Source organism: Acipenser ruthenus, chromosome 2, assembly GCF_902713425.1.
Source record: "Acipenser ruthenus chromosome 2, fAciRut3.2 maternal haplotype, whole genome shotgun sequence".
In the NCBI taxonomy this organism is placed as follows: Eukaryota; Metazoa; Chordata; class Actinopteri; order Acipenseriformes; family Acipenseridae; genus Acipenser; species Acipenser ruthenus.
The window spans coordinates 29285662-29308166 of record NC_081190.1 but is presented as its reverse complement, the minus strand read 5'-3'; the positions used below and the strand labels follow the sequence as shown (position 1 = coordinate 29308166).

The 22505-nt window shown below is 38.8% G+C and overlaps 1 protein-coding gene across 5 annotated transcripts in view; it reads left to right on the top strand.

Annotated features, from left to right (window-relative positions):
• Positions 1 to 22505, top strand: part of LOC117411701 (inactive tyrosine-protein kinase PRAG1-like) — a 55371-nt gene that overhangs the window by 19727 nt on the left and 13139 nt on the right. The window contains exons 1-3 of one of the 5 annotated variants that reach the window (XM_034915701.2): positions 13126 to 13412; positions 18552 to 18984; positions 20582 to 22257. In XM_034915701.2, coding sequence (XP_034771592.2) covers positions 18664 to 18984; positions 20582 to 22257 — 1997 coding nt within the window. In that variant the 5' untranslated portion in view covers positions 13126 to 13412; positions 18552 to 18663. Of the gene's footprint in view, positions 1 to 13125; positions 13413 to 14114; positions 14363 to 18551; positions 18985 to 20581; positions 22258 to 22505 lie in introns of those variants that run through there. The other 4 variants (XM_034915699.2, XM_058993503.1, XM_058993486.1 and 1 more) reach the window with 4 other exon arrangements.

The following is a 22505-nucleotide window of genomic DNA, read 5'->3' as shown; positions in this document are numbered from 1 at the left end:
TTTGAGAAACTCTCATTTAACTCTTTTAAAAGCAGTTGGGAAAAGGTACCATAATCTATACAATATAGCTACATTATCCCTGAACAAATTATTCAGTGGTTGAAGAAAAGTACCATTAAAGTAAAATAATATGCTAAACATCAATATAAATTCACACAAAGTACTGCCATTGCTATCTTAAAATGTGATTCTTGATAATAACTAGGACAGTCTTGTGTTGAGTTAATATGTTATTATGTATGCATTGGTCTCCTAGCAGTGTTGTTCAGTGTTTGCCTAAAGGTTAATCATTTTGTCTAGGCTGATATGGAAAGATTTAAGCAATAGCATGTAGGTAACAAGTCCTCCTCGCTTTCTAATCCTTTCACCTGTCCAGCAGGGAAACATACCTATCTATGAAAAATGAACTTTTGTTTTGCCTGAAGGTAATGGAAGATAATCTCACGTTTCAAGATCTAACAAGTGTGAAAGTATACAGTGCTTCAACAGCAGTTAAATTATGTATATTATTTCAAACTCTTTTTTTTTTGTATTTGCAAGCAGAAACCAGACTGGCTTCGGGGCTAGTGTTTTATGGAAAGAGATGTAAGGCTCAAAAAGGTTTACTTGCTATCTAGAGGGGTAAAGGCTATATAAAAACAAAAAATAAAGTTGTACATGAAAGAGGTGGGGGTGTATTTGGGATTTACAGAGAACATGCTTTTCGTTTAGCAGAACAGTGATAGGAGTTTGCTTGGGTACACAAGGGGATATGGTTTTATGACACCACTCAGCAAAGTAAAAATTACTATTATTGATGTTTTAAATATGAGCTGATTTGTGAACTGCAAAAATGACGGGAGGTTGTATATACTAGAAGGTCAGACACACAGCATTGGAAATTGTCTCTCAAAACACTTGTCTGTTGTCTGAAGTTGAGGTGTTGATGTAATTAAGCTTGTTTAACTGGAAACTCCAGTTAAATCTCATCTCAAGGACAACAATGACAGTTATCTGTACATTTTGGGCTTTTCAAAAACAGATCTTCACGGCAGATACAGTTCAATAAAATAATCAACAAACAAACAAAAAAAAAACTGTAAATATTTATTCACTCCACTGAATGCAAATTATTGTTTTACAGGCACTTTTTCAGTTTTTGTTATGAAGCACATAAGACGCTAATCCTGTCCCACAACATTTTGTTTTGTTCTCTGGTGGTATCAGTTTGCCATCTTAAATAGTAAAGTAAAATATTAAATCTACTAAACACCAAATGATAAAATACTGTCCATGGAACTAGTCATACACTGATGTCTGAGGAATTGGAAGATTGGAAGAGACACAAAGAAAAATAACAATAATGTATTTGGCTAAAGGACCGCACCGTTTTAACAGTTGGGTCTAACTGTCTAACAGTTGATAGTCTAGTTTTATCTCGGCCATCAGGTTACAGGTTAAATCCCTCCTGGAGACAACCTAGGCATAATGTGTCTACCAGCAGCAGCATAACCTGATATGTGTGTGTTGGGGAGGGGGTGGTAGCGTTTGAAGTGTGCGTTGTAGACGTTAAGGGAGTAAGTGACCCTGCCAATGCGTTTCACAAATGCTCCTAACAATCTCAAACAAACCCAGCAAGTTCCCAAGCATCACCTTTTTTTTTTTTATAAACAAATGTTCATTCTTCAAATAAACCAAGAAAAATAAACAACAACCTTAATGTGATTTAATTTCTTCCTTTGACACAGTGGAAGGCTTAATTAGGTAGAGAAGGTGTGTCTGTCTGATGATAGCATAGACCTTTTAATGTGGAGTGAGGTGTGAATGTGACCCATTAGTGAAGCAGATGTGTTAACAGCATAAACATGAAAAAAGGGAAACAGGCCCACTTTGAGTATTTTTGTATCAAGTCCTGTTTCAGCTGTTCCTAATCCAGGTGGCAAGGCAGTGTCATATGTAAACTTTAGAGATTTATTGTAATATGGTGAAGGTTGTTGTTTAGGAGCCTAGCTTAGTCATACGCAGGATGTGGTTGTTTTATTATACCAATGTTCTTAGAAGTTGAAAAAGAAAAATATGTTTGTGAACAGGCTGGCTGTAGGGGTGACGTCAGGCCAGTGTTTTATTAAGACAAATAAAACAAAAGGTTTGAACAAAACGAAACACTTTTCACAAAACAGAAAAACAAACAAACAGCTCATTGGCCAAAACAGACAGACAGACACGGTGAGACAAACTCAAAACAAGTACGGTGCTGCTTTAATTCAACTCGTATAGCAATTGTAATTCTTTAATTCTTTTCCCTCTACTCCCGCTCTCTCCTCACCGAACACCCAACCCCGAGTGACTCGTGCATCTATATATACAGTTGTGCTGGGATTCAATTACTAATTAATTATTCACTTGAATCCCAGCACGTGAACTAATTTGTGCAATCCCCACGCACACATACTACTACATACTTTATCTGCACGTGAAGTGATTGTGCAATCCCCGTGCCTAAATACAACTATATATTTTAAATCAGTCGTGCTACACAGACCTATTTATATCCCGTGCACCACTATATCCACATATAACAGACAACATGAAATTCAAAAGATACGCACAGGGGCAGGGAACACTGCCACAATATTCTATAGTTCATTAAGGGTGTACTGTATTGTTAAAGACAGATGCATACACTGTTTGCACCACACAACCGCAGCCATTCTTTAGGAGGTTTGTAAAGAGATGGGCATGATCAAATTGTTTTCTCTCTTTCTCCAGGAGGCTAAAACCTAAAAGGCCCATCGGTTATTATGCATGCCTATAGGCCAAGGTTTTTGCTCCAGTGTGAAATGTGCATATCAAACTCTTTCAACACTGCACCTCTGGTCTGCCCACATATAAGGTTAGACACAAGTTACACAAATAGGACCTTATGTTAGTTCAATTGTTCATTGCGTTTGTCAGCACCATGTAAACAGACAACAATCCTATGATTATAATTGTCACAGACATGCCACAGAGTGTCTGTGGTAATGTGGGCTGTGGATATTGGATTTCAATTGCCCATGGGTTCATTACTTTGGGTAACTTCTGAACAATGCACTGAACTTGCTTAGTCGAAGAGTTATGGTAAACACAAAAACATACAACTCAATATAAGGACTATTAAGTGCATCTATGAATTGTAAGATTAGTATATTTTCAGAAACCATATGCAATTTTTGAAAAAGTGTTGAAAATCAACCCGCTAATGTGTTATTTACTCAGGAGTATCTATTTAACAACTGGGAAAAATGCCAATAAACACAAAATATGATACCTTAACACCTGGAGAAGAGCCCTAATTAGCTCTGATTGCCCACTTAAATATACACATCTTTCTTTTACGGAGACCCGAGTTCACACCACCAAGGTATTTTCATGCTAAGTGTGCAGCTAATGAAGCTGTGTCTGAGTGCGTGTAGGTGTGATGAGGGCCAGAGGAAGTTGTAACTTCCAATGAAGTGGCTGTACTGTCCCTCGAGAGCTCTGAGGACAAAACAGTGCTTCACGTTTAATGTAATGCAATATCAGTTATTGTAAACCTGGTGTTACTCTTGGTTCCCTGCAGTGAGCCAACATGCTGTATAGTTGGGGGACTGTAAAGAATGTATAGTAGACCAATGCTAGCTTTGAGTTGAACTGGGTACTACTAGATTCTAATCCTTTGACTGAGGTAGCGAAATAACAGTTTGAATTGTGGACTAAAATGGAAACAGTTTAATATTATGATTTCCAGACTGGTTTTATGGTGCCAAATGGAAACATATGTGGATGAGGTATATCAATACCACAAGTATTGAAGAGCATCATGGTACAAAGGATGTACCTGTGCTGGCCCTACGGGCACAAAGCTAAAACTAAACATGTCTTCTCTCCCAGGACAGTGGGGTACAACCATTAACTTGTCCCCCCTGCAATATTCTGCCCCTTGTCAATACCACATGTGTAGAAGAAATTAAACATCTACTGGAAGCAGTGCTGCAGTGCACCTACAGAGAAGACAAGCTTGAGAGACCTTTTGAGGGCACAGCGTTTTAAACTTTGGAGTTTTACAAAGTCATCAAGATGTGTTGGCTGAAAGAGAAAATTATATATAAAGGGACTCTAAGCAACAAGAAGAATATGTTAGTTAAGAAAATACTGGTGTTTCCTACCTGTACCAAGTTGGCCAACTATTTCTATGAAGAAATCACTGGAAATGTGTATTTTTCTCTTGCGCTGTTTGTCAGGAATTGATGGTCTCTTCTGTTCTGGTCCTTTCTGTTGTGGCTAATAATGATTTACCTAGAATTAATATACAGAATCTAGGATAGTAATTCTTTGAAAAACCAAGTCAGGCACCCCTTCTAAACTTGCATTACAGCATAACCCATTTTTAATACAGAGAAAGACCATCATAGTGTCTTTTCAGTCTATATCAGGTTTCCCAAACCTGGAAACCCCAAGTGACAATACTCTTTTTAGTACATGTTTGTGACGAGGTACACCCCGCCCCTGTATTTATTTGTATTTTTTGTTGTATCATTATCATTTAAATGTATTGTTTGGTGTTTAAAAACACTAATGTTTTGTTGTTTTACAGCATGGATGGGGTTAAAATTCCCCATCCAACTAAACGTGCGCAATAATGTGGCCATCTCCAAATTAATTAAGTGATTACCAATTTGGAGATGGCCACGTATATATTGTGATGAGGTGTGGGGCACTGTGGTCGAGGGCCGGTATTTTGGGCCACGGATTTTGCGCAGTCTGTACCCTTTTTAAGGAAATGTAGTCCTGTTGGTCTGGCGCAACAGGACTTCAATTCCCAGGAGGCCATGGGACTGATGGGCAGCCATTTTAGATGGCATAATTATAAAATAGGTGATTGGGTAATTGATTCAACAGCTGCCTTCAATTAAACAATTGGGAGCCTTTTAAAAAGGGCAGGGTCAACCTGTTGGTGGAGGAGAGTTGGAGAATGAGCTGGGAGCTGTGTGAAAAGGGAAACAAGAACCGAGTCTTTTGTGCAAGGTAGGACTTAAAAGTCCTGGTGTTTTGGGGCCGGTAAGCAGCTTAGCTGCCCGGGCTGTTAGTTAGGGATACTTGCTTGTTTAGTTAGAAATCCATAAAGGAGTTAGGCTTTTGTTTGTTTATCTTGGATGTTTTTTTTAAGCACTGTAAATAATAAACATACAGGTGCTAACATTCCTGGAAGTTTGACTTTCTTTTATGCTAGAGGACAGTGTAAAAGGTCTGGAGGAAGTGACAAACATAACACACATATTCAGAGTTGTCACAATATATAAAGAGCGGATCAGCAGCTTATCAGGCTTGGTTGTTCTGAAAGGAGGAACATAAGAAGATATAAAAAATACGATTGCTACTCGTGCTGAATTTCAACCAGCATGGTACTTGTTTTGTTTGAACCATTGTGTTTGTTTATTTTGGCCAAGTGTTTATTTTGTAAAGTGTTTTGTTTTGTTTTGTTTAATATTTTATTTAATAAAGAAAGAGCGCATTTGCAACTCACCCCGTAGTACCTTGCTGTGTGTTTACTTCCTGGTCGGTGACGTCACCACTCGACCATCCTGTCACCCTGTTGTAGATGTTTTGTGGTATAGGCCTATATATAAATTGGAATTTGTTGTTGTCAAGCAGCAAACTTAGATTTATATATGTCCAAATGCCAGAGTAGCTTTAAAGTGTAACCTTATAGGTTTACGAAGTATATCGTCTGATACACTTTTGGGTGTGTGCCATCAATAAGATTGAAGAGAACCAAATTCTCCATCCCTCTGGCACCAGTTTATATGTTTAATGTGTGTCCAGTGTTAGCTCCTCTCTGGATTTTAGTCTAATTTGCCTTAGCTGGGGTGATGGTGCCTAGGGTCCCTCCTGCTGAGAGATATCTCCGGTGTGCAGCTGTCTCACATCTATAAAAAAACTGCTCTTGGCTGAACAATTTTCTCGATGTAGACATCCACAGCAAAGCTCAATAAGGCTCGTTCAGCCATGATGTCCACCCAGCCATGGTTGTGCGCTTCTGTTCACCTGTGCTAGTTGATAATCTACTGTAGACTGGACTGGGCTTCGATATAAATAGTTCAATGTCATTCACATGTGCAAAACAGTGTCCAGCTGTACATTTTACAACAAAATGTTCTAAAAAGCTTATAGTCCTTCAAAAATTCTTACGCTTTTGGCACACATTTTATTTTAAATGGCACAGCAGTATACCACTGCGGACAAACATATGCTGTGGAATTACCTTTACATGCTTTCATGTAGGTTGTTTGTTGGTTTGTTTGTACGGATTTGTTTTAAGCACCACTAAACATTTGATTGAGTTTAAAAAAAAAAAAAGGTTGCATAATTATTATTTTTCACGAATTTTAGGAGTTGTCTTCCTTTTAACATATGCATTCTCTTCAATTTACAAAGGATATTTTAAGTGCTCAGTGAGGGTTTAGGAATAGAATATTGGCATGTTATCTCTGCATTCCAAACTACGCCTACGGATTCGAGCACTGACATTCCAGCAGGAAGACAACAATTGAGTGGAAAATAGGCTTACACGAATGCATTCTTTCTTCCTAATGCCAGACGCCAGGTTTCTGTTTTAATTCTAGTTTTTGTTACCTAACTGCAGCGTGTCATTAAAGAGCACTTAAGGCAGCTATTATAAAAATGACCATTTATTCCAGAACAATGCAGATAAAATGTGTACAGTAATTTAGGAAGTTTAGCACCTTCTATATGTTTTTATGCATCTCATGTCAATGTCATTCTGTATATAAGCCTATGGGCAGCAGTGTGGAGTAGTGGTTAGGGCTCTGGTCTCTTGACCGGAGGGTTGTGGGTTCAATCCCCAGTGGGGGACACTGCTGTTGTACCCTTGAACAAGGTACTTTACCTAGATTGCTCCAGTAAAAACCCAACTGTATAAATGGGTAATTGTATGTAAAAATAATGTGATATCTGTATAATGTGATATGTTGTAACAATTGTAAGTCACCCTGGATAAGGGTGTCTGCTAAGAAATTAATAATAATATTGCATCCATCATCCAACTTCAAAGAAAATGAAAGCCCAGTTTAACTGGTCAGTGCTAAATAAAAAAAGAATACTAACTATTATTCTTATTCTTACTAACTTGGGTGCATGTTTTTTTCTTTATGCCAATTCACAATGCGGAATCTGTAGAATTACATAGCAGTTGGAGATTACAAATACAACAAATGTATGGTTTGAGATTATATGTTTCAGATGTTTCAACTTCCTAGCCTAATAAGAAACTGTATTTCAGCGCTGAGAAATCCATCTGTAAGATTACCTGAACAGAAGCTGGGGTCTCATAAACAAACGTTCAAAATGTTTGTAAGTATTAATGCGACCCTCCTGCATCAAAGCCATGTTATATAACATAGTTTTTAATGCGTTCAGCGTGGTGATTGATATTCCTGGGTAGACTGGTACCAGGCAGGCACATTCTGTCTGGAAGGGCTTAATGTTCTGCTTCGCTGGGATTGAAAGCTGGAACCCGCTGGCCTGATTCAGTACCCCCCCTCCCCTCCTGTGCGAAAGCTTGCCAACAAACAGCCTGAAAGACTGTTTTGTTTTCTCAACAGTCACTGTGGTCTTCAGGGCAGAGAGCGAGAGAGACCGGGTGAGCAAAGAGGGAGTGGGTGCATGTGTGAATTGAAGAAACGGCAGCCCCGGCTGGTGTTGTTCATGGGACAGAGCCAACCATTTGAATCTGTGATAAAGAGATTTTCACACAAGTCAGAAAGCCTCAGAAAGCCTGAGCCTTGGTAAAGCCTGGCTAGTTCCGAGGCATGCAATTAGTTATTACTTTTTGAGCTGATTAAGCAGAACGCTATAACTGTGTCAGGAAGTGACCTGCAGAAAAAGGGAAAACTAATCAAGGTAGTTTAAATGGTCAAGGGAAACCCTAATGTGAAGAACCTGTAGTCTAGGACCACCGCCATAGGTCATAGGTCACTGTTGCTATATGCCTATACATTGTTTTGCAGTTCTGCTTCATATGGACAGCAGTCCTGAGAAGACAACAGTACATAGCTTTTCACAGGGATACACGCACCATCTGACACATGGCAGATCAGTTAGGAATGTTTAGGTTTTTTTTCACATCAGTATTGCAAAGTGGACTTCTCACTTTACAACAACTCTGGCATCTGGTGGTTTGAGTAATTAGCACCACAGAATAGAGAACAAGCATGGTTCTAAAAGACTTGCAATCTTGTTCTATACTTACAGCTTATTGCACCTGCTCTCAACTGTAAAAATGATTCAAACCCAGAAGAAAGACTTCACATTGCATTGGAAACATTAGTAAATAGAAAAAATATACAATTAAACAAGCATATATAACCATGTAGGTTGGTTGCTACTCACCTCAGTATGGATGTTTTAAATGTATGATGTGTTTTCAACATTCCTGTGACCTATAAAGCAACTACTGGCAATCAATCAAAGCAACTTCTGCTGGAAAACATGCCTGGGATTGGAACTTCTGAGGACATGGCCAAAAATGCAGGCTATTTTTCCAGTTCTGAAATGTTCACTTTAACTGCAGTACAGTAAAGCTTATCAAACTGAAGCTGCCACCATTTTGGATCCACTTGAAAGCCAGCAGGGTATGGTAAACTGCACAGCAACTGGAGCCAATGATGCAATTTCATTACCTTTTCAACTCTACAAACTTTGGTCTGAGCCACCTTTTTCATCAGTGTAGTCTCATTTTAGCCTCAGGCTTGTATCCCCCCTCCACAATTACATGCTAATTTATTAATTTGAGGGACTGACTGTCTGTAACAGGCCTGGAGGTATTCCCTTTGGCTTTGTAATGGAAATCAATACCTCGACCTCCAATCTCCTCCATTTACAGGAAATTCGAACTATTGGATTAGTCTCATCAAAACAACCCCCTTTTTTTCAATGTTAGGAAAAACATAATTGTTAATAGGTATATTATGCCATTTTAATGAACCAGTTGACGTAATGGTGATATATAGGCTTAGCTCAAATTGCAGGTTGTCAAGCTGTATTGTGATTCAAAGGGCTCAAGGGGTGAAACTATTAACAGTGCTTCTGCACCAAAAAAAAGGTCCTATTCAGTAATTTAAAAAAAGGAGGTCCCAAAGAGAGCACATTTTAATACATTTCACATTTTAGATGCTTTCTTGATAGAACAGCACCAACCACACATTTTGTTTTACAGGCGTAAGACATGGCTTTGGTCCCCAGTGCTGTCTGCCATGTTTAAGTCTTTACAGAAACAGCATTAAGTAAAATTGAACATATCAGTCATTAAACACATTCGTTTTTATTTGTCAATATTAAAGTGGCTTTAATCAGACAACAGCTTATTCTATGTTATCTTTTAATATTTCATTGTGGTATATTTTGAAAGCATGTGTGAATTTGTGTAAGGAAATCGCAGCGTAATTAACCAATTAGTCCAAAGCTTGATTAAGAAGACCGAGGGAGAGCTGGGAGGACGTTTAAGATAACGAGCAGCTTGTGTGAGCATGGATGACGGGGCTGAGCAATAAGAGTGGCAGTAGAGGTTTTGACAAACTGCTACTTTGTGTGTAAAACGGGGTGAGCTGTAGGTGAAGTTTTTAAACTGTTGCATATACTGGCAGAGTGGTTGATGTCCGCATATAGTAATTATAACTCTCATGTGTTCCCACTTCTGTTACATGTAGTAAGTGGGGTGGAGAAATCTAGAATGACTCCTATGCGATTGTTTAACCTGTAAATTGAAAATCAAGTTATTTTTCTTTCTTAGCTGTGAGATTGGGATTCTTTAGCCAATAGAATATGTGCCTGATGCTCGATATCTGAAGTCCATTGCAGGTAAGATTGAGGATTCACTAGGTTTGTACCCTGTTTAGTTGGAGCTTGATTTGAATACTTTTTGTTGTCAGAGTCCTCAACCACATCTCCAGTTCATTAATGTAACTACGTCTGGGTTGTTTTATTCTGCTTTAGGTCCCCTTTAGTGCTTTACAACCTGTGGTACTGACTTGTGAACAAAGCTGCCTATAATTTGTCTAGTTGGTTTATACACCTCTGTCTTTAAAAAGCCTTAGAATATGATCAATTTGATATAATCTCTAAATACACAAAGCATGTTTGATCTTATAAATCAAAACATTGAAGTACAGTTTTTCTTGTCCTCTACTTTCTTGAAGTTCATGTATTGTTCTTCCCCAATAAAATAACCTGGGCTGGTAAACTAGGGAAAAGTTCGGAAACAAAATTTGAGTTGCTTTTTATAGAGCTGGCGTAGTCGGATTACTGCACAGCGTAGTGGCTTAGTCTGGGTGTAGTTGCCCCCACTGATGATCTGCCCCCCCCCCTTCCTTATTTGTGGAATTACCCGCAATATAAACTGAGTTATAACATTATGAGGTGTATATTGGAATTGATTTCCACAGTAAAGTGGTTATTTCAGAATGAACCATTAAAACAGATGCTGCCTTTATAGGATAGGTTCCCTTGGGAAACAAAGTGGTGCTTTTCCGTCACATAACAAGAGAATCAATTGTTTAAAAAGTACAGCATGATGATTCACAGTGGAGCATGTTCATATATCTGTACCAAACAAAGGGACCTCTTTCCTCTGGGTTCTGAAAGCCGTGCCGCCTTGTGTGTTACACATATCAGAGCTGCTATGTAACAGCACTTTGTGAAACATGATTGTTTGGCAGATTTAGGATTTTGTTTTTTTACACTTGGATGCAAGTTCAGTAATGATTTTAAGGTTCTACTGCTGTATAGTTATGATAAGTACAGGCAATTCAAATAGTAATATAAGAGTGATTTCTTATTTTATACAATTATTAATTTCTATATAGAAACCATCCATTGCTGATATATTACGCTCTTCACATAAAATCCTAAACCTAATGTTATTTATGATCAGAAAAAATAGACAAAAGGTGTTCTCATGTAAGGCATGAGATAGGATGCCAACCGAAGACACTGTAGTCATTGATTATATGATCCAGACTAAAAGGGTATCTATGGCAATCAATTAGGGAGGTTCACAATTGCTAGTTGTCCCATATTTCATAGGCAGCGTGTTTTTCTTGTTCCATTATGAGATAGAGGGGGCATCTCTCAATCAGATTGTACAGATAAATCTATATCAAATGTACGATTACAATATGGTAATCCTCTAGTTGTTTGAGTTGGAAGATTACAGTAATGGCTACTTTGGAATGGCTTCATGTTTCAGTGAAGACATCATTCATAATTCTAAGCTCTATTACTCTCAAGAATCATGAAAGAGGCAGACTTGAACAAACTGTTTATTTTATTTGGAGTTGGTTTGCTACATGATGTGGAGGTGGAATGAAAATTAAAGTTGGAGCAATGTAGGGGAAACAATACTGGCTGGGGTGCTGTACTATCCTGGAAATCATCTGCTGCTAATAATGATCCACCAACGCCAGTTGCCTGCAGGTATGCTGTGTTTTTATTTGTTTTCTGCAGCAGTCTCTTTGTAGGAATAAACCACTTTAAGCTACACAGCCATGTTATGTTTTCTTAGTGATCAGCAAATGTGGTGTTTCCTAGAAACTAAAGTATTTAACCCTTTACATTCCAAGCATTGCACACGAAAACCCTAAGCCTTCTGAAAAAACATATGTTGCCAAGGTCACAATATTAATAAAGGGTTTTATAAACCTTCTTAAACAAACTTATTTGTTTTAAAGCAGCTGCAGAATATTTCAGTCTGTGGCGTTTTTATCTTAATACTCATTTTTGTAAGCAAAACCTGTTGCACTCCACTTAGTAAGCCTGCAGGTATTCTTCTACAAACTGGATACAATAAGTTTGGATATTTGATAAAAACAAGCTGGCCTGAAAGGGTGAAACCTGGTTTCCCCCTAATATAAACTTGTTCAGGTTGGAATCGTTAATGAAATTCAGCCACAACAAGAAAGAGGAAATGTATACAGCCAGTTTAATTGCTGTGTCTGAAGCTTTATTGTTATTGCCCTTTAATGGAAAGGTGTCAGTCGTAATGTTGATTAAGATAAGGTGACGATGGTGGACCCTGCCTGTTCAGGCTAATGAATACCTCTGGAACTACAGTAACAATTAAATTGAACTGGGCAGGGCACTGCAGGGGGGGTATGGTTTGTTTAACTAAACTGCTGTGTAACATTTGAAATTGTTTCCGCGGTCAGTGCTTTCAGGGGGCAGGCAGGAGAGCGTATTGTGAATCAGCACAATAGATTCCATTGAGACTGACACAGCTGATATTTTGCTGAACAAACATAACAGTACCACAGGTGAACTGTGGTTTATACAATGTGACAAGAGGTTAATGAAGTGCTGTAAAATCAGGCCTGTTTGACCCAATTTCCTTGGGAGAGGCCCAGGATTGAGAACTGCTTGGGTGCACTGGGAGGCTAGGTGACACAGCCGGCTAATTCACTAGCCTTTCATGTCTTTAACCTCTGGTTGCCTGGGTTTTCATCTCATGTCACTTTTTAGGTGGCATCAACATGGCCCCCAGTCCACATCACAAAAACACCACGTAGTTCAACCTGGTTGGCAGTCTTTGCTTGAGAGAGGTCCAGGACTGAGGTATGCTTGTAAAACCAGCTGAGGGAGCTTTCCCACCTCTTCCATAGGCACTACTTTCACCAGCAAAAATATTAAAAAGATGAACCAACATTTGGGGGCACTCATACCATGCCTAAATGTAGCCCCAGCTATTGATGAAAGCCCTTAATCTTTCATTAGAAATAAATGAACATATAAAGGAGAAAAATAAAAAAGACCAACTTGGGATACACCTTAAACCTGTAATTACGATCATTTGCATTCACTCTTTATCTCTTCACTGTCCCTTTTGGTTGTCACCGACTAACACGTAGATTGCTCCCTTTGTACTCTACACATCCCGACTGATTGTACTGTGCTGCTCCCAGTGATTCACACCCTCATCCTCCCAACCCCCACCCCATCACCAAGTGCAGATTTGGACTGACTCAGCCTTGGGCATATCAGATCTCACTCTGGGCTCCACCCCTCCTTCCTGTAGGTCCCAGTTTAGATTCCCTCTCAATGAGAGCGTGCTGTTCAAACAGTCTCCATGGTGAAAGGCCTAGACCACTTGCTCAAAACAGCATGTCTACCTGTCAGCATGCATACTTGGGATTAAGCTGCTGCGGAACTTTATATCACTGGCAGATTCTCTTCAGAAGCAACCTTGGCTGTTGGCCAGCAGGGAAGGCAGGTAAAGTGAAATGAAATGTTTAAACTGTCTTGATTGAATCATTAACACAAGCTGTCGCCCGCGTAGGTACTAGGCTATAGGACACCAGCTCAGACTTGCAAACAATGAAAAGAAGATCGCAGAGCATGTAAAGGTGAATAGGAAGTGCATGTATTGCATATGTAGTACATTTCCTCTTTAAGAAAACTGAGTCTAGCTAAATTAGTGTGAGTGTGTGTGTGTGTGGATGGGTGTGGGTGTGTAGTGAAATGAATGAATTGCTGGAGGAAAAAGTAGTCTTTAATTAGAAGCATGGTGCCTTTCAAAGCAAGGTGTTTTTAATTCAAAGTGATGGTTAGTTTGCAGTGTTCTTTTTTCTAGGAAATACATGTTCAAAGCACAGTGTTGAATTGTATTGATATTTCACGTTTGTGTGTGTGTGTTTTAAATTGTACATTAATTCGAATACACTACACTGAAGTATTATATATCAATATACTGTACAAGATGACAATTGAAAAATGTGAGATCTTCACACAACACTACATTTTGGGGAAGTATTTTGGATTTTTTTTTTTAATGTAATGTTTCAGCCCTGATAGAAAATAGTACGGTAAGTTTAAACTATGTATTTTTTATTTTTTTGGTGAACTAATCGTTAGGTAAACGTGACAGAATGTTTGTGTTTTCCCAAACAACGAAGCAATATTAAGGAATTATCAATTGATTGATGTCAGTTCAAAATACAAAAAATAAAATAATAATAATGTTTTGAAAAACAATGTCATAGAAAACTTTCAAACTGGAGAGTCAGGGAGATGGAGGTTGGGGGGGGGGGGGCGGGGGGGGGTGTGCTAAAACCATTTGCCTTTGTTGGTGCAGGAGTGAAAAGGGAGTGTCTTCATGCAGATTCTAGAGGTGCTGCCTTGCCTGATTCATTCAGTGCAGTGTAAAGATTAGCAGGGAAGACTACTAGCAACATCCTGTGTTCGGTGGCAGGCAGTTAAGAACTGCACATACTTCTTGAGTTTTGCAGTTTGTCGTGAGCCTGGAATTAACTTTCTTTCAAACTGTTTCCAAGCTGAAGGACAAACCCTTTGACAGGTTAGTTAAAAAATGACCTTTTTTTTACTCCATTTGTTCTTTTTTGCTGTAGAGATTTGTAGAGATTTGTTTAGATTGTGGCAGGTAGTTTGTTTGCTGATTGGCTTGTCAGGCTTTTCAAACTGCCTGCTGTGGGTGTTTAGATTTGGTGTTGACTGCTGTGTGTGTGGGTGTGTGTGTGTGTGTGTGTGTGTTTGGAAACAAATTTCAAAGACAACCTAGTTAAACCAGCTTAATATTCATTACAGTATCAGTTTGTATTGTAAATAAATACAGTAAACAATGGCACTGTAAAGCCTTTTTGTTTGTTTAATTAGGAATGGTTACCAGTGTGGTGTTATTTTGTGGAACGCATTAAAACGTGGTACACCATGTACTGCGCTTGCCTGGGCATGTGCAAATGATTTTAGCTCAGAAAACAAGGAAACGCCCATCTGAACGGGGTACAATTTACTGAGTTTGGCCCTTAAAGTTCTTTTTAATATCATTTTTCTTTCACAATTCAGCAAATTTATGTGACTTTAACTAATGAGCAACGAATTGGGTTATCTAAAATTGTAAACATATACAATGTTATGGGTGTACAGTTTGTCTTGTTTATAGTGATTTGTGCAGTTGTCAATCACAGCATTGACAGCGTACCGTTTTCTGGCGTTAAACAGGTACGCGTACCACATTCTGACAATGTTCCACTTTTTGGCCCTGCACCGGTATTTGAATTTTACTGGAATATATTTTAGTGTGTGCATATGTGTGTATCAAAGCTGTTTTTTCATTCTAGTGACAGATAAAGCACATTGTATGCAACAGAAGTGTGCTCACCTTTTAAATTCAATTTTAAACAACAAATACATCAAACTACCACATGGTGATTAGATTTTTCTACCACTCCCACTACTGTGATTTTCTTTGTGTTAAATAATACAAAATAACACATGGTGTATGATGAATGTAAACAGGGAATACACAAACAGAATGTCTTAATTATATGCCATTTGATTTCACTGAAGGCTAAATGAAAGGAAAGATTACAGTAGTGTACGTGCAGCAGAGAAAGTGTGTCTTTAGTGTATCTTACAGGGCTCTGTCCGCTTGACTTCAGTAGATAACCCAGGCTTGGGATTATTTTTTACTGTAAATCAGTACGATTCTTAGGGATTCGTGGTGGTTTCTTGTATTTATTTATTTTTAAGTTTGTCACCATTGTGTAAATCTCTTTTAATAATGTTTGGGAAATAAAAGGTGAATCCCATTTATGGATAATTATGTTTACAACATCGTTTTACAAAGCCAAATGTTATTACAAGGAAAAACAGAAGAATTATACTTTTAAAGAATACAAAGTGAGTAACTTTACTCAAAACCCACCTGCAGTGCCAAGTCTTTAAAATGACCACCACTGTTTGTGTAATAGTGTAGTTTCATAAGTTGTTGTTTTCTTGTTTTATTTTTGGGGTCATAAAATATGAATATAAATATTTGTATTTTATTTTATTTTTTTTAGGTAGGGGTAACAATAACAGCTGCAGCCCTGTCTGTCCAGGTCTGTGTGCACCCTGCCATTAACAGTTTGGGTCTTGTTGTGTTTTTTCATCCCAGGCAGTAAATCTCACCTAAGCTTAGGCAAGATCACCCCCAAAACAGCATGACAGAGAGCAGGAAATTCTCCACAGCTTCGGTTTTCAATCATGTCTTTTTGTTCACCATGCTGCCTTGGGAAACCTAAATCCAGGGCTGGGTTGCTCAATCCACAAACTACCTAATTTAATATTGTACAGAGCTTTTGAAGACCCTATTCTTGTAACAGCAGCTTTCTGTGTAGTAGGTCCACCCAAGGCAAACAAAATAATTAGGGCTGCAAAGTGAATTGTTTGCAGGTAGTGTTTGTTGAACACATGTGAGCTTAATGTTTTGAGTAGCAGGTGTTAAAGTCCAAGGTCAGGGAATTGCAATGGTCCAAGTTGAAAACAAAGCATGTATTTTTTTCAATGAAAACAGGAATGTCTGATTGGTCAAGGAGACTCATACCATGAGTTGTTAAGTGAAACAGTAGGCTGGATTTAACCTACCAGCACATGTCTGTATTAACAGTTTAAAAGGGTTTTGAAATGGAGATCAGTTTGGTGCTGCTGTGTTGAGTCTTTCTACTGGAAAGGGGCTCACGTTTGGCTGTCCTTGCTACTTAATACAACCGCCTGTTTTTCTCTTTTCCTGCAAGAACACCTTGGCTTTTTAAAAGAAATCGTAAGAGTCGCTAACTATAATCATAATGAAATATGATCAGATAACTAAATTCTCTTATGGCTTATCTAATACTTTTTTGTTTGTTTAGGGAGTATCTTAGATTCCAGGAATGTGGCAATTTAGTTTTTTTGTAGGAAAGCCTTGTTTTGAACTATTAGGTTTAGAAAGTCACAAGTATAAAAAGTCTCAGCTGCTAAGACTGCCATATAAAGGAAGAGAGATTTTCTAAACAAAGGCAAACCACATAATAGCGTGTGCTGTTCCACATGGTGTATTTTCATAGAAAAAGCTACCTCGCTAGTGACAAAGAGACCAAACTATTTTTAACAGTCATAAATGTGAATACAGTAGTGTTTACTTAGCAACACATACAACATTACTTACAGTTTACAACCACAAATGCACATTCCAAACGTGTGTTAAGTCTTTCGGCAACAGAAGAAATAGTAGAATATAAAGCATAAGCTTTTTAACAGACACTGTTGGGAAACATAATAGTGCATTGTGTTCTTCAACTGTAACACACAAATACTGCAAGTGCATGTGTAACAAAGCATGTGTTCAATACAGAACAAGTCCTTCTGCAGCATATTGGTTTACCTAGCTTTTCCAACCTCAGCATGTTAGATTTTGTTTATTCTTGGTGTGCAGTTAAGCTCTCAATATTATGGTTGTGAAAATGTGTCAAAGAATGATTTTACACAATGGCAAATTACCGGAAGCAGCTATATCACTCGTCATATGATACATCTAATAAGTTCCAAGAAAATTATTTTGTTTGTTTGTAAAATGTACATTCAAGGGGAACTGGCCAAGTGTCGTCGAGCCATTTGGTCAGCATTGTTGTCACAGATGGCTGTGTGGTGAAGTCCCAGACCAGAAAATAAACAGAAGCACAGCACTGTGGGTGACGCGCTGGGCGCATATTTATTAAGTAACTCAAATAAACCCGATGTTTAACTTTAAAATTATGATTAGGTTATATATAGTTATTTTAACTGCTTCGTGGAGTAATTGAATTGAAGAAAAAAAAAAAAGTCCAGATTTTTCAATCTGGAAATCTGGTAACCGTGTCGACCTCATGAGACAGACAATGTCGACTGACATGATTCAGTTTGCATTACCCAGACATTTCTTTGTTTTCTTTTTTTCAATTTCAAATGTAAGGTGACTTTTAATTGGATAATTTATTAAACATACTATTTTCTTTAAATTCATTGGCTCTTATTTCATTTTCAGTGATCTGATTGGCCAAATTAATAAGTGTAATAATTAGAATTACAACACATACTAAATTAAATTCAGTACGTGTACTAAATATTTGAAACATATACTAAATAACTTATTTTTGACCGGAATGGCCTTCCATACCCACCACACACTCGCGTGTGTTACAGTACCCAGTTTGAGTGTGTGTGTTCTACACGTCATTTTCTTTGTAAATTACATTACTAATGCTAACTAAGCATTACTAAATAAATAAAATCCACTTTTCCCTAATTTTACAAAAAATATTGTAGAAAATATTGTTAGAAAATATTGTAAACAGAGGTTCATCCAGTTCAGTTGAAAGTAGAACTTGTTTTTTGTTTAAACAGATTGATTTATACAATAAGAAGTTGACCATTTACACTGTGTTCTCAGAGAAGTAAGAAAACATCGTTGTAATCATAAAAACCTGTGCACAGATTAACAAATAATAAAATAAAAGAAATGGTGTAAATTCATAACCTCAATTTAGAACTGAGTAGTTTTTTCACTGTGTAACTGACAACCTGCTCTGTAGCAAAACTGGGAGCTATCCTGATTTACAGTAGAACCTAACAAAAGTTGAATACCTTTCAGTTTGCATTGCCCATACAGTATGTTGAATGGAATGAATGCTTTTGTTGATTAAATTGCAACCCCCCCGATTCTAAATTGATTTTTTTTGTCTCTTACACAGGTACAGGCATCCAAGTCAATTAAAAAAACTCTGAACTCAGTATCCTCTACTGATACCGACACACCATGATAGAGGCTGCACTGCTCTTTGGATCTGGGAGAGTTCTGCAATAATGCCAGAGGACTTGAAGATGTCTGTGTGCAGTGACTTTACGGAACACGTGTGGAAGCCTGGCTTTTGCAAAACCTGCTTCTATCCCAGAAGTTCCCACAGGGTACAGAGACCCTTTGAGGTTGCTGCTAACAACAGTGTGCCTTCACAGAGTGTCAAGGAGGTTTGGAACAAGACTTATACAGTCCAGACTGAAGACGACTATGCAATTACTTCAGCCTCCTATTCAAAGCCCACCATTGCGGTCAAGCCAACTATGATGAACTCTGATGTGTCCGACATGTGGACAGATGGGAATGTCAACGCTACTGATGTACAACAGGTAACACTTATACCATACAATGATTGGTTGAAATGATTTGTGCTGAGTATTGGTCTGTACATATTCAAATGATAATTCTTTATAGAAGTCACAGTTACCAGTGACTTCTTCTATAAAGAATAGTTAAACAGTCTTGTATATGTTTGCCTGCAGTATTATTCTATAGAATAGTTACCAATATTTGACCTTATCTATATTTTGCCACAAATTAGCTTTCTACTACAGTAAAACCTGTACAATCTGGTGTCACTTGTGACTGGAAAACTGTGTTAGCTTAGACTGTGTACTGGATTACAAAGTTACTGTAAATAATCTAACTGTACCTAAAAAAAGGTAAAATTACAAAAATATTTGAACAATTTAAAACTTTATTACCGTACATACAGAGTATAATAAACACAACAATACCTCAACAGCATATTTACCTGTCATTATCATTAACCCGTTCCCACAGAAAGACTTGTTCACTTGTTCCTACTGTACCTGCATGCAGGGTTCAGGTGCTTTCTGCTTACATTCAGGTTTTTTTCTGTGTTGCTTTTACCGTGGGCATCTATTCAGAATGTCTGAAATGGTCTGCCTTGCAGTTTTGAGTTTTTCAGTTAGATCTTTTGTGTTGGTTTTGGTAAACATTCAGCTTTTTTGAAAAGTGCACATTTCATTTCAAGAGATAGCTTGTTGTTTGGACTTTCAGACATTTATTTGCTGTTCAACAACTGCCCAATTCAGAATGTGCTGGTGGGGATTTTGAGTATTTACACAACGCCTTGTTTTTGTTTTGTTTTTTAGACTAAGTTTAAATTTAGAAAGGAAAATCACATGACCCGGTGCAGGATTACACATTGATTATAAGCAGAAGATACTTAAAAGTCATGCCGGATTCCTGATTGTTGAGGATATCACACCATTAATTTCAGTAGGGATTTGGTCAGGACCCACAATTCATGCCCAATTATACAGAATGCTGGTATGTGGAGGGGCTGGATTAGATACATTTTACTGTACAAATGGATATTCAATCACCGTAACAGTATGTGCACATTTGATAAAGAAATGCAGAAGTTTACCTAGGTTTTATTCAGACATTTTATTTTTATTATTTATTTCTTAGCAGACACCCTTATCCAGGGCAACTTACAATTGTTACAAGATATCACATTATTTTTACATACAATTATATTATTTTCTACACATTATTTTTACATACAATTATCCATTTATACAGCTGGGTTTTTACTGGAGCAATCTCGGTAAAGTACCTTGCTCAAGGGTACAGCAGCAGTGTCCCCCACCTGGGATTGAACCCACGACCTTCCGGTCAAGAGTCCAGAGCCCTAACCCCTACTCCACACTGCTGTCCAACATATTACTAGGTGGTGGCCTTGTGGAAGACGTTAACCTTGAAACATTGGATATTGCAGCAGTGGGTTCAAAGTAATGTCCAGGGGTGACATATTTATTAAAATTGTCATATTAGTATATTTTCATTATCAGAAGTTGTCAGCAGAAGAAAAAGGGCTGATTCAGTGAAATAAGTTTCAAAATGTGCAGTCTATACACTCTTAAGTGCAATTCTTCATAAGTTTACCTTCTGCAGTCTCATTTGTTACAGCACAACCAGAAGAGTCCAACAGAGAAACAAAGCATGATGCAGGTGCTGGATCTCTCAAAGCTGTACATCAACAACAACAACACCAACAAAAGCCTTAAAGATGTGATATACCAGAAAGCAACAGGCGACGCACTGGGATATCCCAAAGGCTACTCCCCTGGGGCTTTGCCGCCATTGGACCATAAAGGAGAAGCCCTTGGGCACCCTTTAATCATCAGCAACATCTTTATGAGTCAGGAAGAAGGAAGGGGGCCGCAGACTTTTAAGGAAAATGGCACCACCCCTTGCAAAGGTTTTAGACAGGAGCTCACCAGATCCGTAAACAGCACTTATTTCAATGGTGACTTAAGGGGCAATAGCTCTGTTGAGACACCGGACGTCAGAACACTTTCCTCTGGGAGCTGTGATAGCCACAGGGAAACCAGTTCCTGTTGCTCGACGGGGCACAGTTGGGATCAGCCAGGTTTGCAGAACTCCTTAGAGAGTCATGGGTGTTCAGACAGGAGGGGTTTGTCCTTGGTGTCTGAAGCTGCCAGCTTGTCGGACTCATGCTCCTGCCAGAGCAGCAGTGACTGCCTAAACTGCTCTCAAGAGCTGGAGTACCTTAGTCACCAGAGATGTGAGACTGCCAAACCCTGCAAGACTTACACAAAGGAGATCGGCAGACCTCAGAAATTGGGCCCCTTTCTTAATCAGCCTTTAGAACAGTTGTCGGTGCAGGTGCCACGCGAACCCATTTATGCTGAGAGCACCAAAAAAAAGAAGAGGACCACAAATGAGATCCCTAGAAGCCCTGACCAGGACCAGATACCAAACCTGTTCCATAAAAAGCCAGATGGCTTTGATAATGCAGTGAACCTCATAGACTGTTCATCTGGTGACTCCAGCCAGCGAGCTAAAATAACAGTTATGGCTGCCCACACAGAGGAGGACAATAGAACTTTCTATCTAAGCAGCCCAGATTCGGCTGTGAGTACACAATGGCAGCACGTTAGCCCAAACTCAACCCAGGAGCCTTCTTTCCCGTGGCCTCAGAGTAACTCTCAATCCTCTGAAGCCGGGCTAACCGACAAGAGTGGCGCTCTCCTACATCCTAGAACAAACACTCAACCCAGCCCAGCTATCCCTCCAAAACAGTCCAGAGGCTCATGCTCCCCGAAGTTGGGATTACCCACCCTCTCTGAGGGAGGGAAAGAGGAAAATGAACCATCGTTTCAAGCTGAGGTACACAGGAGTTCTTTCCCTTTCCAGTCCCAGAACAGAAATTCTGGGGACATGCCTGTGTCAGCTGCTGAAAAAAGGCACAAGTACTACAACACATGTTGGAGCCGGGAGTGTAAAATAGTAGAGGAGGAGGAGGGTGGCGAGGAGACAGCGCACCAGCAGTCGAGGGCGGCCGATATAGTTAATGGTGCTGTTGTGTCAGGACTGGACTCGAAGCTGGAGAACGCTGCTGCTGTTTCTTTTAGCAAGGAATATAATAACCCAGGGACGGCTTACAATAGTGCCAGTCATCACCATGCAGGGAGAGCATCCGAACAGGACAAATATAACACAAACATGCTATCCAAGGCAGCATCTTTCACTTCAGAGTTTGCAGAAGAGACAAGCGAGACTAATGACCTGGCACCTCCTCCCCCACCTCCAAAGAAACACCACAGGTACACTTTTTGTTCTTTTACGTTTAATTTAATTTATTTACTGTTTTAAATCTGAAGTTTTTAATAAATTAACTGAGAAAATTTAGTGATTCAAAGCACTGACACAATTTATCTACTCAGACTGGTAGTTGGTAGTTTCACTCAGACCTGAGAGTCCAGTTCCTTTGTGACTGGAGGGTGGTTTAGAAGGCATTTCAGATATACCACCAGTGTGTGCTGTTAAGTCAGGTACCAGACTAGACTGCTGC